The sequence below is a fragment of the Branchiostoma lanceolatum genome, chromosome 16 (genome assembly GCF_035083965.1).
Source record: "Branchiostoma lanceolatum isolate klBraLanc5 chromosome 16, klBraLanc5.hap2, whole genome shotgun sequence".
Lineage (NCBI taxonomy): Eukaryota > Metazoa > Chordata > Leptocardii > Amphioxiformes > Branchiostomatidae > Branchiostoma > Branchiostoma lanceolatum.
The window spans coordinates 4,121,554-4,137,333 of NC_089737.1; the positions used below are offsets into that span (position 1 = coordinate 4,121,554).

Consider the following 15,780-nt stretch of genomic DNA (forward strand, 5'->3'; position numbering starts at 1 on the left):
CAACGGGATCGTGAGTTATAGCTGCGAACGCGCAAACAAAGGCATTTCCAATACTCCCAGAAGGAGGTCACACCTCCTTCCCGGAGTAAGAAGAACTTGTAAGCGAACTCCTGCTCTGGGCACCAACTCATGGGCACTCCTGTGTCGGGCGACCCCGACGGACCTACATAGACCAACTTGCTGGGGATGTAGGGGTGAGGTCTGAAGAACTAGGCCAACTAATGGTGGACCGTGACGCTTAAAGGGAGAGAGCAGCCTTAGTCCGGGCAAGCCGATATGATAATGATGAAACAAAGAATTGAAAATACATGAAGAATCTTAACAACCAAACCGAGTTTACACAAATATCCATGTAATCAGCTTACAACTTATAAGCATGCTAGCTAAAGGGGGACATAAAGTGGGGAAACGACCAATACGAATCTAGACCCAAAGACAGACCATAAGGTCTCACACGGCCATCCCTGGGATATAACGTTAAAACACGAACCTTTCATGGCCATAATTCCAATAAAAACACAGAATTTCCGGAGATGTTTACCTTCTATTGCAAGCACACACGTTCTTTGGACGATGGAAAAAATGTCACCAGAATATAACCAGGGGAGCGATTTTTAATGGCATTTAAAACTGCAATTACCTACCAGTCGCAAGAGGCTCTCTGGTACCGAGAAAATTTTCCGCTGCTAACAGGAAAAATCCTGTCAGCATTGGAAAATCTGCACTAGTGACAGGATGATCCTGTCAGCAGTAGAAAAAAATGCACTGCTGACAGGATCATCCTATCAGCAGCGGAGATTTTTCCACTGCTGACAGGATCGTCCTGACAAGATCGTCCTGTCAGCATTGCAATCTTTCCTACTGCTGACAGGATCATCCTGTCAGTAGCCACTTCCATTCAAGGACATGCGGAGTTCGCGGGATTTGCGACACTTTAGGTGTATTTTACGACATCTTTTTATCCGCTTTACTGTCTACAAAAAGAGACGACTTGCGGTAATCAATGAAAGTTTGACCCAAAGAAGATACCCCATACCACCCAATATTTTCCGACATAAACATCATCCAATACGTTATCAATAGAGCTTATTTGACTTGTCAGACGACAACAAGTGAGGATATGTAAAATTCCGCCTTAAACCCACCAGAAAAATTTGCAAACTTTACTTTTGATGGCATTCTTCGCAATATGGTCAAGAAAAATAGACTGCAAATTTTGAATGATTTACAGTACTGAGCCCCAAACCCGTCGGTCCGGTATAGAACAAAAGCGTGCCTAATAGTAGATGCCTGAAATCTCGGACTACACGATGTCAGCGCCAGCACTCAGAAACTACCACAAAACGTAACCAGGTGAGAAACTATACATTTTTGTAACCATATACATAACTTCTACAGTCATTGAAAACGTTATTGAGGTTGTTTTGTTGGCTGTAGTAGCATAAGCCTGCTCTTTGCGAACATATGGTTGCAGTGTACGAGAGAAACCGCCAGAGGGCAAATACGCTTCGATGCCACTCATTCTATAACTGTGTTGCTAAACTTTTACTTTTACTGACACTTTTGGCTTCACAAATCTCCTAATACGTTTAGTATGTTGTACTATAACGTCAACACTACGTGAATTGCATATTTTTAGACGTCGGATAATGGAGACAGGATTAAAGATGATTTTGAAATGGGCGTCGGAAATTTCAAGATGGCGGAGTGGGAGGGGCCTCAATATCGAAAATCAAACTGTACTGAAAAAAGCTCCAATTAACACAAATAGTTTCCAATTCTAAAATACATGTAGTTGTCTAAGTTTAGGGTATCCCTGTGGTTGTTAATTTAATTCTTGCAATCGCAAAAACTGATAATAGTAGATTTGATTCAACTGAATTAGTGAGATACTGGTAAGTGGTAAGAAAACATGGATACATGCCGCATAACCCTCTGTCAGATTATTCGAAAACAATGTTCTGTTTTCTTCTCATACAGATCTCCAGAGATACAAGATTCGATTGAGGGGTTTTTGATGACAGTTTTGTTCGAAATTCGTGAACACAACCCAAAGTTTACCGCCAAAGTACATTAGACTTGTAACGTACCAAATATCTAAACAAAATGGCATCCTTCATGGAGAGAAACAATAGTCTATATAGAGGTCAACTGGACGACGACGTTGAGGATGACGTTGAAGACGACTTCGGTTTTCCTGCCGATGGAAGACGACTCACACTCGACTACGCGGAAGACCCTGAAGAGGAATTCAAACTACACGAAAACCGCTGTGGGTGTTGTCAGTGTACCCCAGACTGTTGCCAATGTTGTGCGAACCCAGCTTTGTTTTCCCTCGTTTGGACAGTAGCTATAACTTTGTGTAACCTGTGGTTAGGTTACACACAAGGGATTCTAACTACAGTAGAGAAGGTTTTCGACATGGAAAGTAAACTGACAGGGTTCATCTACGGATCAAACGATCTAGGCTTCGTCAGCATGATTCTACTAGTGTCGTATTTTGGCGGGAAACCGAACTCTCACAGACCTAAGATGATTGGAATTGGAATCATCATCATGGCTTTGTCGTGCTTTTTCTTCGCTCTTCCTCATTTTGGAACGGGAGGAGAAAGGTACTGGTATAAGATTCAACTCAAGGAAAGGACAAGCGGGATTTCTTCGCTGTTGTGTCGGGCTTCTAAGCAGTCGAATGAGACGGGGGAAATGGAGTGTGATGCGCGGCAGAGGTTGAAGTCAGGAGGGTGGATCATCACCATGGTGATCGCGCAGTTCTTGTCGGGGATGGGGGAAGCGCCGCTGCTGCCTCTGGGAACGACGTATCTGGACGATCACGTGTCCAAACTGAACTCAGTCCTGTACATCGGTAAGTTATCAATGTCTAACCGATGTCTATTTGTATTTTAATTACAATCGAAAACTTCATGTGTACAAGTGTATTTTTTAATATTCGTCTAGTTCCATGGCACTAGTATTACAAGTAGTAAGCATCGCAAATGTTATGTGGGATGTGATATTACATACTGCGATCAAATATGAATTCTTATGTTATGAAGATAAGTAAAACTTCAGAATGTAAAGAAAAAACAGTTTTTGATATAGATGATCTGTCTAGGACTTTATCCTCCAGTAGGTCTTTCTTAGTAACTTAGGATAGTAGAATTTGGCAAAAATTCTGCAAATGTTACCCTATAGTGGCTTATCTCCCCAGGCAAATTATACTCTCTATAGATAGCGTAGATAGTTTGGTAGAAACTAGTTAGGGCTGCAAAAGTAAAGCGTTTTGTACCCTCTCTGACGGAATAATGCCCCCCTCCCCCCAGGTCTGTCCTTGGTACTACCCAACACCGGCCAGCCCCTGGGCCTGCTACTCAGCTCCTACACGCTCAGGTACCACGTCAACTGGCCCTTCGCAGACGCAAGGCATGTAGGTAAGGAAAAATATGTTTCTCCGATCAGATGTTGTGAAGGATGATCTTGACGTTTACAACTGAGATGCAGCCATTGTAACCCCTGCTTCTCCTAATGGGTCAGTGAAGTCATGCTTGCCTCGAACATTAATGTTTCTGACCTAGGGCGAAGAGATGCTTCTACATTAAGAATTAGTTCAGTGCTTAGATGAGTGGTCCCCTACGGCCTTGCACTGAGCGAGTTCGTTAAAAAAACAGATGTAAGACTTTCAAGGTGCCAAGAATCTTGAAGTGACAGTATGATATTGATTGAAACTGTTTCCATTCTTGTGTCTGCCTCTACCATTTGATTTGCTTTACTTTTACATAATATTTAAAGCACTTATTTCATGTTTTGTATGAATGTAATAATCAACGAACGTCCTGTAATATCATTTTTCACAATTTTATTACAAAATCAATACATTCAGTACAATAAAGCTAACATACCGTAGCTGATAAAAAAGCAACGTCTCATCTTCTATGTAGCTATCATATCTGTAAACAGCCGCCGGCCCAAAATGTAAAAATTTCCAGTTTTTGTCACGACGTAATAACACACCAAATGAAACCAATCCATTTATCCGTTCTTAACTTGATTTGTTGACCAACAGACAGGCAAACGCACAGACAGACAGACAAAACAGTCAGACAGACAGACAGAGAGACAGATACACAGATACATAGATACGCAAGCGCTGTCTGAAGTATAACCTTCATCTTTCATCTGGGTAATAATGTTTGAGTGAGTGAGTGAGTGTGAAAAATGTTTGTGTTTTTATCAGGCATTGATTATGAGGACCCCCGGTGGATCGGTGCGTGGTGGCTCGGCTTCGTGCCCATCGGGTTCCTCTTCCTGCTCATCGCCGTGCCCATGATGTGTTTCCCGCGGAAGATGAGGATGGCGCACACGGAGGAAGTAGTATTCAGTGAGCCGGGCGAGGACGATCCGCTGGAGGATATAGAGAACGTGGAGGCACAGCTCATCAAATTTGATGGTACGTTCTTAACTGCGTTCTCTTGTTCAGTGGTCATGTACGTAGGAAACTGATTCTAAAAGGTCCGACTAAAGCGGTAGACATACAGAGACATGCATAGACATATAGACACACCCGCAGACAGACACACACACACACACACAAACACAAAAGGAAGACACGCGCTCAGGCAGACACACGCACAAAGCCACAGACATACAGACAGACGGACACACAGACAAATACACACAAAGACGGACCCACAAACGCATACAGATACACACACACACACACACACACACACAGATAGACACACAAACACACACACACACATAACCACACAGACACACACAAACACACACACACACAATGACAACAGATACACAAATACAAAACACAAAACGCACACACGCACACAAACAAAACACACACCGTGACAAAGCACTTATCACATACACACACACACACACACACAAACAAACACACATTCACACACACACACACACACACACACACACACAAACCACATACATACATACATACAAACATGCACACAAACACACATTAGCACACACACACGTCTATCAGATGTTTTCAATTCTGCAGACAAAGTAACACCTCTTTCTATCCAGACCTCCCCGGTCTAAAAAAGCTGGTGAAGAACCTGTGTACGAACATGGTGTACATCACCCTTGTGCTGGCGGCGGCGTGCGTGTTGTCAATCGGGAACGGCTTCGTCACCTTCCTGCCCAAGTACATCAGTGTACAGTTCGGACTGTCCACGTCAGCAGCTGCCAGGCTTCTCGGTAGGGGACGCTTCTTATTCCATACTACAAAAGAGTGTGATTGTTGAACGGTAGACGGCGTCCCCACTCCCGAAACAACAATCCAAATCTAAAATTAAGCCTATAGTTGTGGGTCATTTTACGATGAAATCGGACAAGATTCTTTACAATACCCCGGACTTTACGATTATGGGCTATACAGATATGCATTACAATTGAGTGAATGGTAAATGGTTTGGCGTTTTGGAATTCTATACAGAAAGACGAAATATAAAGAAAAAAGGTATACAAATAATTGGCAAATACTGTAGAAGAAGTCTGTCAGTTTGCAATATTTTTTTTCCGTCAACTAGTTGAGTTAAAGCAGAAGGACAACTAGTTATATAGGCAAAAGCAGCTAGGTAATTGTTAGACAAAATCAGCTTGGCAAGTTGTTAGACAAAAGCGACACATTTTCCGTCCGTTCCAGGCTGCAGTACCATCATGGTAATCATAAATTGTTCTAGATAAAAATTACATGTAACGCTTCACTCCTACAAATTATATCACATACGGACGACTTTTACCGGGCATAAATTACACTAAAAGGTTAACATGTCCGTCATTGCTTGCTAATATTAATTTCTAGTTTTGAAGCAATTGTAAAAAGCTCGAGGGAGGATTGCAAATTTACTGATTTTAACTTGTCCAGTTCTATGGAAAGCTGAAAATGGTCCTTCGTAAAAAAGAGTCTCCTTCGTCAACCAAGCGGTTGGAGAGTACAGTTTTCTAACAATCATCTGAACTAGGGTAGCATTGGTCTTTCGGAATTGACGTAGAAAGGGGGTCCCGTGATCGAGGATGCACGTTAAAAGGCACTACAACAGCCTCATAACCAAGCGCTTGGGGAGTACAGTACTAGACGCACAGAAGGGACAACAAGAGGGCACTGCTATAAGCTCGAGGTTCCTTTAGCCAGGGGTAGGCTCAGGAGTCAGTCCTTCAGTGTTAGAGCAGTTAGTGACTGGAATGCACTACCACAACCTGTGGTGGATTCTACGACAGTCAACGAGTTCAAAGCACGGCTAGACAAACATTGGGAGAGTCTGAAGTACAACACATGAGTAACGTTCGAGACCGGGATTACCACAGGCTGAGCCTCCTCATACCCGAAGATGGTATAAAGGTATAAAGGTATATCTCATATAGATATCTACTGGCTGTACTCAAGATGAAAATTATTCCTCCACAGGTTTTACAGTGTTACCGGCCGCTGTGCTGGGTACCGTGGCCTCCACCGTGGTGATGCGGGTGTGGCACATCTCTGGCCGAGGGATGGTCCTCCTGTGTGCCGCCATCAGCTTCGTCCTCTGCTTGCTGACCATCCCGGCCATGGGCCTGTTCTGTGACCAGCAGCCTTTCGCCGGATTGACCACCTCGTACCAAGAACGCTTGTGTGTATTAATAATTATAATAATCATAATCATCATAGATACGCGTAATTTGTCCAGTGAGCTCCGATTACTTAGATTGTCTAGTCTGGAAATAACCCGTCAAATAGTGTTCAGAATCATTATTTTAGTGCCAAAACTATGAACTCTAAGACTGTGGTCATAGTTACGGGAGTAACAGGAAGTAGGGTTTAGAGGTAGTAGAACTAGCCGTTAATCAGACATAACGGACAGTCCAGGTCATAAGGTCAATGGAAGAGACTACTCATTTACGGGGAAATATTGTTTTTGGTCTGTCTGTTTATCTTTGTTTTTACCGTTACTGTAATTATACATTTTCCATACGCTACTCACGTTAACCCTTGAGTGGCACGACGTAATATCGATGGACACATGTATTATAATTGTTAATCAAAATCTTTGCATAATCAGTGAAATACAAGTAAACAAGGTTGTTCGGTGTTATATATGTAACCTGCCTAGATCGTCTATACGTGTCACTCCGAAGGGCGGTTATACCGACTATGTAGATACAGAAACAGATTTAGAAGACAAACGAGAAAATATTTCACGGAGGTATGAAATCTTTGAACTCTTCTTTTGAACGTTTTATCTATATTTTTCCCCACAGGCATCGGCTCAGGTTCAACTTCCTGGACTTCCACACGTACCATATTTAATGTTAATCAAAACCTTATTTGCATAATAAAGGTACTACAATCAAACACGACATACGAGAACCTCTAAAAAATTCATGGAGGTGCGAGATCTTCGAACTCTTGTTTTGAACGTTTTATCTATATGTATTCCCACAGGCATCGCCCAAGGTTCAACTTCCTGAACTTCCAGACGTACGTGCCGCTGATAGAGAACTATTGCAACGAAAACTGCAACTGTCTGGACGAGGAGTTCGCTCCCGTCTGTGGCGCCAATGACGTCACCTACTTCTCACCGTGCTACGCCGGCTGCAAGGATCGCGCCAAGGTGTCCAACGATACCGACCTGGAGATATTCGTGAGTTGAAGTTTATCGTTATTTCACTAAGAATCCACCCTCCTTTATCAGCGCTGAAACCCGTTCGGGAAATGTTCGGCAAATCCTCCCGGTCTCAGCCCTGATCTTTTGAATGGAGATTTTGGGTTCTGGCGACGTCACTGACAGTTGCTCATAACTAATTAATGAGCTAGCCTTATTTGGCACAAACAGTACATGAATAATTAAGTAGCGATGTAAGACGTAAGCTGATTGGCTGATAGCTTACCAGCGTCCTTTGCGGCTTTGCTCAAAATTAGCTTTAGCAAACCCACTGATTGGCTGAGAGCTGTTTGGTGGTGACGTCACCAGAACCGTGTTTAGTGGCTCGGAAGGGCAGGGCCGCTATGGGAGGTAACGAACATATCGGGTTTGCTGGGAGGATGTAAGAATCATGGAAGAATTGAACTGTTCTCCAAGTAAGTAAAATATTTGGATATTTGGACACACGGGAATTTTCGACTGAATCGCTCAGTCTTCTTCAGCTGTCTGTCCCCAGGTCATGTGATTTTAGGCGCGTTTGATGTCATCAATGGGTCAAAGGTTATTGGAAGTCGATATCGCCCCCCGTCCTGGTTGCTAACTAAGAACAAAAACATTAGGTCGACGAAAAAAACACAAAGTGATAGATAAGTTCATACAGAAACTTGGTGGGCAACAGGCTAGTTTGAATATATACATAAGTTTTCTAACACAATAATATTTAGACGCTCGTCAGAACGACTGATCTAGATGCCCACGTGACCTTAATTTCGGGTTTTGACAGACAAGGACGACGTGGCACTGCACTCAAGTTTTTATAACTTATATTAACAGTGCCACGTACAGATAACAACAACATACCCATTTTTATTTTCATACACCTGGGCGAAGTGAGGAAAGTCGTGTAAAGTGCCTTTATTCCCAAGGGCACCATCGTTGGCGTCAGGGGGATTCGAACTCTGGACCTCTTGGTTCTGAGTCGAACACCCTACCGTTACGCACCACGACCCCACGAATGGCACGTGACCTTTCATTGCTCCTGTAATTGGTAGGATAAGTTTATAAAATTCTCGGAAGTCAAGAAATCTCCCAAAGTTGTATGATAACAAATCTGATCTCTAATATCATAATGATATCCCCGTCACAGATCTACTCCAACTGCAAATGTATCGAACACGGTGTGATCCCGTTGGAAGGTAAGAAGTACAGCGGGGCGTACGCGGAGAGTAACCAGTGCCCGGATGAGGACTGCTCGGCGGACGTGTTCCTGGTCTTCCTGCTCTTCATCACGGCCTTCATCATGACGTTCTTTGTTACGCCGTTCATGATTGCAATTCTCAGGTACATTTTAGATTCATTTTGGAAAGTTTCAAGATCAATGGTACACCAGATGGGTACGGGTTATCACTTGTAATAACTCTCTGTTTGTGTGATAATCTCTCTCTCCCTCTCTCTCTCTCTCTCTCTCTCTCTCTCTCTCTCTCTCTCTCTCTCTCTCTCTCTCTCTCTCTCTCTCTCTCTCTCTCTCTCTCTCTCCCTCTCTCCCTCTCCTCTCTCTTTCTCTCTCTCTCCCTCTATCCTTCACTCTCTCCCTCTCTCCTCTCTCTTTCTCTCTCCTCCCTCTCTCTCTCTCTCTCTCTCCCTCTATCCTTCACTCTCTCTCCTCTCTCTCTCTCTCCTCTTTCTTTCTCTCTCTCCTTCTCTCTCTGTGTGTCTCTCTTTTTCTCTCTCCCTCTCTCCTTCTCTCTCCCTCTCTCCTTCTCTCTCCCTCTCTCCTCTCTCTCCCTCTCTCCCTCTCTCTCTCTCTTTCTCTCCCTCTCTCCTTGTCTCTCTCTCTCTCCCTCTCTCTTCTCTCTCTCTCTCTTTTTCTCTCTTTACTATGTATCTCTCCTTCTATGACTCATTTCACTTTTGGCTGCCTAGAATGTTTGTTGTACATGTACATATGTACACTATTATCTACTGTTATATTCATAATAGTGCACTGTGCGTGTCAGCTTGAAGAGCATCTTATGACTAAGATTAACAGAAAGTCTTCTCTCTTTGCCTTTTTAGGTCGGTTGGAACCAATGAGGGACCGATGGCATATGGTATTGCTGGGTTCTTTGGTCGAATACTCGGTAAGTCAAATTTCCGTACTCTTCAAGCAGAGGAGGGGTTCCATCTGTTTTTTGGCGTGTTTTTAGGCGTTTTTGTCGGGCTTTCTACTTTGTCATTTTTTTGTCTCTTCTTGGGGTTTGAAGAGACAAAAAAATGACAAAGTAGAAAGCCCAAAAAAACGCCTAAAACACGTCAAAAACCAGACGGAACCCCTCCTCTGCTTGGAGAGTAAAATTTCCCGTGTACAGCGTTTTCACCTGTTAGGACTAGAAATAAGTTGACTGCTTCGCTTATCAGCTAGTCTCGAAATACTCCGAATGCCAAGCGTTGAACGGTTTTGAAATATCACTAGCTACGCTGTTGCTTTTCATTTCTCCACTGTTTATCGCTAGTAGTTGAGACTACTACTTTTAGAAATAGTTGCCATACAATTGCCATGTTGCCATACATTATACCTGTTGCAATTGTCGCGCAGTAAAGTTCTCCTTCTTCTATAATGATAATGATTAAGATGATGTTAATGATAAAGTAACAACATTTGTTGTACATCTATTCTCTATCAGGGCCGAGAATAAGTACAAGCAAACGAAAGAAAAAGTAGTAACTAGAAAGGCAATATTTGCAAATATTATTTCATCCATTTCCCTCCCTAACCACATCCTGCCCTGCACATGTAAGAGGTAGTGCTCCTAATTAGATATTGACTATTTCAACCAATCAGATCATGTTTTGAAAATGAATGGGTGTTCGTAATGTGCTCTGTCATTGGCTGACCGAATTAGTCCACCTGACCATAGGAATAAAGATATGAGGAAAACAATCTCTCCCGAATCTCCCCCAAAAAATCGTATTTTGAAGTGGTGCATGCCAAATATATGAACAAAGTTCGAATTCCTTTAGCATTTGCTCTATGTACCCCTAAGCAAATTCCAGGTCATTTGGCTGTAATTAAAGAGCAGAAGCTAGGAGGCCCAAATATACAGTTTTGGTCTGAAAATGGCAAACAAAACTCAATAGAATCATTCTAAAGCCCCATGTAAAAAAAAAATTTAAAAATGTCGCAGGGTATTTGCCCACTCCACCTTTGTGCCAAATTTCAGTTCATTTGGCCAAAAAATGACAAAGATGAATCGATCTGAAGATTTGATTCGATGAGAAGAAGAAGAAACATGATTGAAAACAATATATTGCATCCATACAATGGATGAAATATGATTATATCAAGAACTACATATTGCTCTCTCTTTGCGATTCAGGAGGGTTGATGGCCCCGGTGATTTACGGCGCCGTGATTGACGTGTCCTGTATCATCTTCGCCAAGAGATGCGGCCGGACGGAAGGGGAGTGTCTGCTGTATGACGTCAACGCCAACCGTTACCTGACCATTGGTCTGACCGGGATCTACTTCTGGATCAGCTTCATGCTGCTATCCGCGGGCTGGGTCGTGTTTGAGAGGGGGAGGGGCCAGTCGGACAAATACAAGTAGTACTAGTTTTGCCATATTTTAGGGATATATGGTTCACCCACGTACATGCAAAGACTTAGGCCCACTTTACACTTGCCACGCATATACCGATGCGAACCGGTTTGATTAAGGTCCCGTTCACACTTGTACATTCAAGTGCGTGTGAGTTGCGCACTAAGTTAACATCTTTTTGGGTTTAAGTGAAGTTTGCGGTCGGATAAGTCCTTTTTGTTTGATAACCAGACTGCACAACGGTGAGTCAAAAAGAAAACTTCTTCCCCGTAAGCTTGACTTAAACCAAAGAAGTGTCAATTCACAACTTATACAAACAAGTAACTTGGTTGACTGTATGCATATAAATGTTGATCGGTGCTGTAACATATAGTAGGATTCTTTTATCATAGGTAACAAAGAAACACAGGTTAATTTGGAAGAGAGGGGCGTGGTGAAAGGCATTGAAAAAATCCGAACCCAAGTTTTTGTTTAGTCTATACGAGATAAACATGCTCTCTTTAATCTACGGGTCGACTTAAACAGAAACTTCAAATCTGAATGTCTCGTGTAAGAAGAAAACCGTGATACTGTACTGTGTTCATGTATTTTGTGCTGTATTCCTTTCATGAATAAAGTCATAAAAAAGTGCTTTCTTTGTCGTTATGTATTGTACTCTCATTTATGGCGATAGCTAGATTTGCGCCAGTGGCACATTGTCCCTGTTGCAATAGTCGTGCTATAGTTATTCTTCTCTAAAGTCTCTCTTCTGTCTTGTCTTGTCGAGATACTAGACAAAACCCCGCGTGGGGCATAGTGTCTAGGACTTATGGTCAGAGGCCTTACCCAAGTGTGGCCGGTGGTGGTGGTGCACGCCGTCAACAAGAATAAAAAAAAGTGGTGCAAAAAAAAATAACGAACAAAGTAGTGCTGTACATTGCCACACTAGGTATAGGCTCCTCCCCTTACAGCTGGGTGAAGCCGGGGTAACCATAATACTTGGCCACCCCAGCTTTAAAGCTATCTGTAGTCTTAGTTTCGATAAGGTGTTGCGGAAGTGCATTCCATTCTATGACTGTTTTGGGGAAAAAGCTACCTCGGTATGTTTCTGTCTTACAGGCGACTGTGGCAAAACGTTGCTGGTGTCCTCTGGTTATGTTAGTATTTCTTGTGAGGATATTGTGGATGGGGATAGCAATAAGGTTATTGACAGCTTTGTACATAAGTGAAAGGCGGGCAACTTGTCTGCGCTGTTGAAGGGTGGGCCAACCGAGGGTTTGCAGAGTGTGTGTAATACTGGTAGTCAAGCGGTAGTCGCCAGTGGCGAACCTGGCGGCACGCCTCTGTACTGCTTCTAACTTGTCCTCAAGTTTGTTTGTTTGTGAATGTATGCGTTTGTGGGGGTCCCACACAGAGGACGCATATTCAAGTTTGGGTCTAACAATGGACAAATAGGCTTGAGCTCTGATTGATCTACATGCTCCTCTCAGATTCCTTCTCAAGAATCCTAAAGTACTGTTTGCTTTAGCTGCTATATAATCTATGTGTGTATTCCATTTCAAGTTGTGTGAAAGTAAGATACCTAGGTAAGGGTGTTGCAATGTAGACTCAAGGGGCTCTGAGAACATTGTGTATAAGTGCTTAGCGGCTCTTTTTGATTTGTGTATGTGCAGAATCGAACACTTCTTCACATTAAAGCGTAACTGCCAACGATCCGACCACTTACACAATTGATCAAGATCCTTCTGTAGAGTGTGTTGATCATCTTCCTTTCTAATGGGGTGGTAGAGTAAGCAATCATCGGCGAATAAACGAAGTTGTGAGGTAATCCCTTTGTTGATGTCATTTATATATATCAAGAATAATAATGGGCCTAATACAGTGCCCTGAGGCACGCCAGACCTTACCTTTACGGGTTTGGACTTATCTCCATCCACCACAACTTGCTGATAACGGTCAGTCAACCAGTTCTTTATCCACTGAAGTGTTTTACCTCTTATACCATAATAATCTAGCTTCCTAAGTAACCGCATGTGAGGGACACTGTCGAATGCCTTTGCAAAATCAAGTATGGCCATATCAACTTGTGTACCTTTGTCAAACCAGGAATAAAGTCCGTGAAGGGTAGTAATAAGTTGAGACACGCAGGAATGATTGGTCCTGAACCCATGTTGTGTTGGCAATAAGATGTTATGTTCCTCTAAATGTTTCATGGTAGCTGAGTACATTATATGCTCTAGGAGTTTACAACACACACTGGTTAAAGAAACAGGCCTGTAGTTCGAAGGATCACTCCTATCCCCTTTTTTGAAAATCGGGTGGATAAAGGCTCCCCTCCAATCCACAGGTACCTGTCCTCCCTGCAGCGATTGATTGAAAATAAATTGAAGGATGGGGCTAATCTCCTGTGCATACTCTTTTAATATCCTACAGGGTAGGAGATCTGGGCCTGCAGCTTTTGTTGGGTTAATCCCCTCCAACAATTTGCGCACACCTTCTAGAGTGACTACTGGCTGCAGCATGTCATGGTATGGGCTAGTTCCCATGTATGTCTGGTACATTATTAGTATCTTCATTCGTGAATACCGAATCAAATTGTTGACTAAGGACCTCTGCCTTCCCCGATCCATCGGCTACGAGATCGTTGCCGCTGGCAAGGGGTGCAACCCCAGAAGTAGTCTGTTTTTTACTTTTGATGTATGACCAAAATTTCTTAGGGTTGTCCAAGGCTTCATCCAATATTTCCTTGAGGTATTCGTCATGGGCTTTCTTTATTCTTCGTTTGACTTCTTTGCGGTAACATTTGAAATTCAACCAGTCTTGTTCTTGCATAGAATTTTTTGCTTTTTTGTAGAGTTTCTTTTTCTTTTTGATTGCCCGTTTTAGTTCTGCCTTGACCCATGGGCAGTGATGACGGCAAGACAATTGTTTCTGTGGTATATGCTTCATGATTTGCTGTCTGAAACCTTCAGTGAAATACTTCCAATTTTGTTCTACTGTGTAGTTTGCAGGTGTTCTATCCATAAACTGTTTTTCAAGCTGTTGTAGCCCCTCAGTCAGTGCAGTTTTATTTGCTTTCTTATAAATGTATACTGATCGAGGTTTCTTTTTATTAATTCTGACACGTGTATTAATGCATGTCTTCACTGCCTCATGGTCGCTAATACCAGGGGTAGTGCAAACCTCCTCGACGAGCCCGGGGTCTGACACCAGGGCCAGATCCAGGATGTTCGAGCCACGTGTTGGAGAGTGAACCACCTGCGTTAGACTAGCGCTCTGAACCGCCTCCAAAAATGCATTATTGATCCCCACCCCGTACTGGGGCGAGGGATCAATAAGAGGAGGGTCCGAACTCCAGTCAACACCTGGTAGGTTAAAGTCACCAAAGAGGGCAATGTTAGGAGGGAAGGATTTCCCCGAGATGTTATGTAATGAGGTTATCAATTCGTCCATGTATTGTGTGCCGGAATTTGGTGGTCTGTAGGCTGAGCCTACACATAGGGGGCGGGACCCTACTTGTTGAATAGTTGCCCACACAATTTCAGCATTTGTGGCGTCATGAATGGGGGAGGATACCAGGGAGGATTTAATAGCAATAAATACCCCACCCCCCTGGCTGTTCCTATCCTTACGGTAGATGTCATAACCTGCTGGAAATACTTCCACATCCCCTATGTCGGGGTTGAGGTGTGATTCGTTTCCACATATAATATCAGGGTCTTCGGTATCAATCATAGCTTGGAAGAGTGCATTTTTAACTTGCCCTTGTATACTCCTACAATTCAAGGATAAGACTTGTAACTTATGTGGAGTGTTCTTACCTGTAGCTGCGTTACCTGTCCTTGGAGGGGGATATGGAGATGAAGTAGCAGTGGGGTGAAAGGGGGATTGAATACTAGCATTGGTAAGTGAAACATCCGATGTTGTCTTGTTTATTTGTGACCTAGACTGCCTGGTCGGGGTTTGATGTGGGGTGTAGTCAATACTATCTGTTTCCAAGTCAGACAAAGGTCTGTAGAAAGACCCATCTGTATCATGGATCCAGGAGTTAGTATCAAATAGACTACTTGCAAAACTGGGCATACCGCACTGGTTACATACCCATGTGCATGAGGAATTTTGGTAGAACTTATAAAATTTATCACCAACACCACAACACTTTATATGTATCCATTGATCACATGTGTCACACTGCAGGGCTCTGTGTGTAGTGGCCACAGCGCGCCCGCACCCTCCACACGGGTATTTAACTGGCCCCGGGTTTTTCTGGACGTCTCCCGACAGAATTAGGATCGCCAGCATAAACCCGGTAGGGCCCTTAAACCCCAGGGGCGCCGCCGCTCCATAGCGTACACTAAACTTTGTTCTGTATACAAATAAATCATAACAAGTAAGGAGTCAGCTTGTGTTGTCTATATTTCTTGCTGTCTCAGAACGTTGACGAATTATGAAATATTTCCTGGCCTTAAAAAAGCAAAGCAACGAATGTGACGAAAAAACTGGAGTTAAGTATTTGTGCTACATATACTTCAGGTTTGCTAAGTTAGTTTAGCGATTACGGAGTCTTTTTAG

The 15,780-nt window shown here is 43.1% G+C and overlaps 1 protein-coding gene across 1 annotated transcript; it reads left to right on the top strand.

Annotated features, from left to right (window-relative positions):
• Positions 1-2,038: 2,038 nt before the first annotated feature.
• LOC136422150 (putative solute carrier organic anion transporter family member 1B7) lies at positions 2,039-11,610 on the top strand. Its single transcript, XM_066409797.1, has 9 exons — positions 2,039-2,863; positions 3,321-3,428; positions 4,232-4,444; positions 5,056-5,229; positions 6,440-6,641; positions 7,454-7,652; positions 8,800-8,993; positions 9,708-9,772; positions 11,009-11,610. Exons 1-9 carry the CDS (start codon positions 2,107-2,109, stop codon positions 11,236-11,238), a joined length of 2,142 nt encoding a protein of 713 aa, XP_066265894.1. The 5' UTR covers positions 2,039-2,106; the 3' UTR covers positions 11,239-11,610.
• The last annotated feature ends 4,170 nt before the right edge of the window (positions 11,611-15,780 follow it).

Bases quoted from the DNA above. Each gene is read 5' to 3' on its own strand.
- LOC136422150 (XM_066409797.1), top strand. From the start codon at position 2,107: ATGGCATCCTTCATGGAGAGAAACAATAGTCTATATAGAGGTCAACTG. The intron at 5,230-6,439 runs GTAGGGGACGCT...ATTCCTCCACAG, and splicing joins AGCAGCTGCCAGGCTTCTCG to GTTTTACAGTGTTACCGGCC. The intron at 9,773-11,008 runs GTAAGTCAAATT...TTTGCGATTCAG, and splicing joins GTTCTTTGGTCGAATACTCG to GAGGGTTGATGGCCCCGGTG.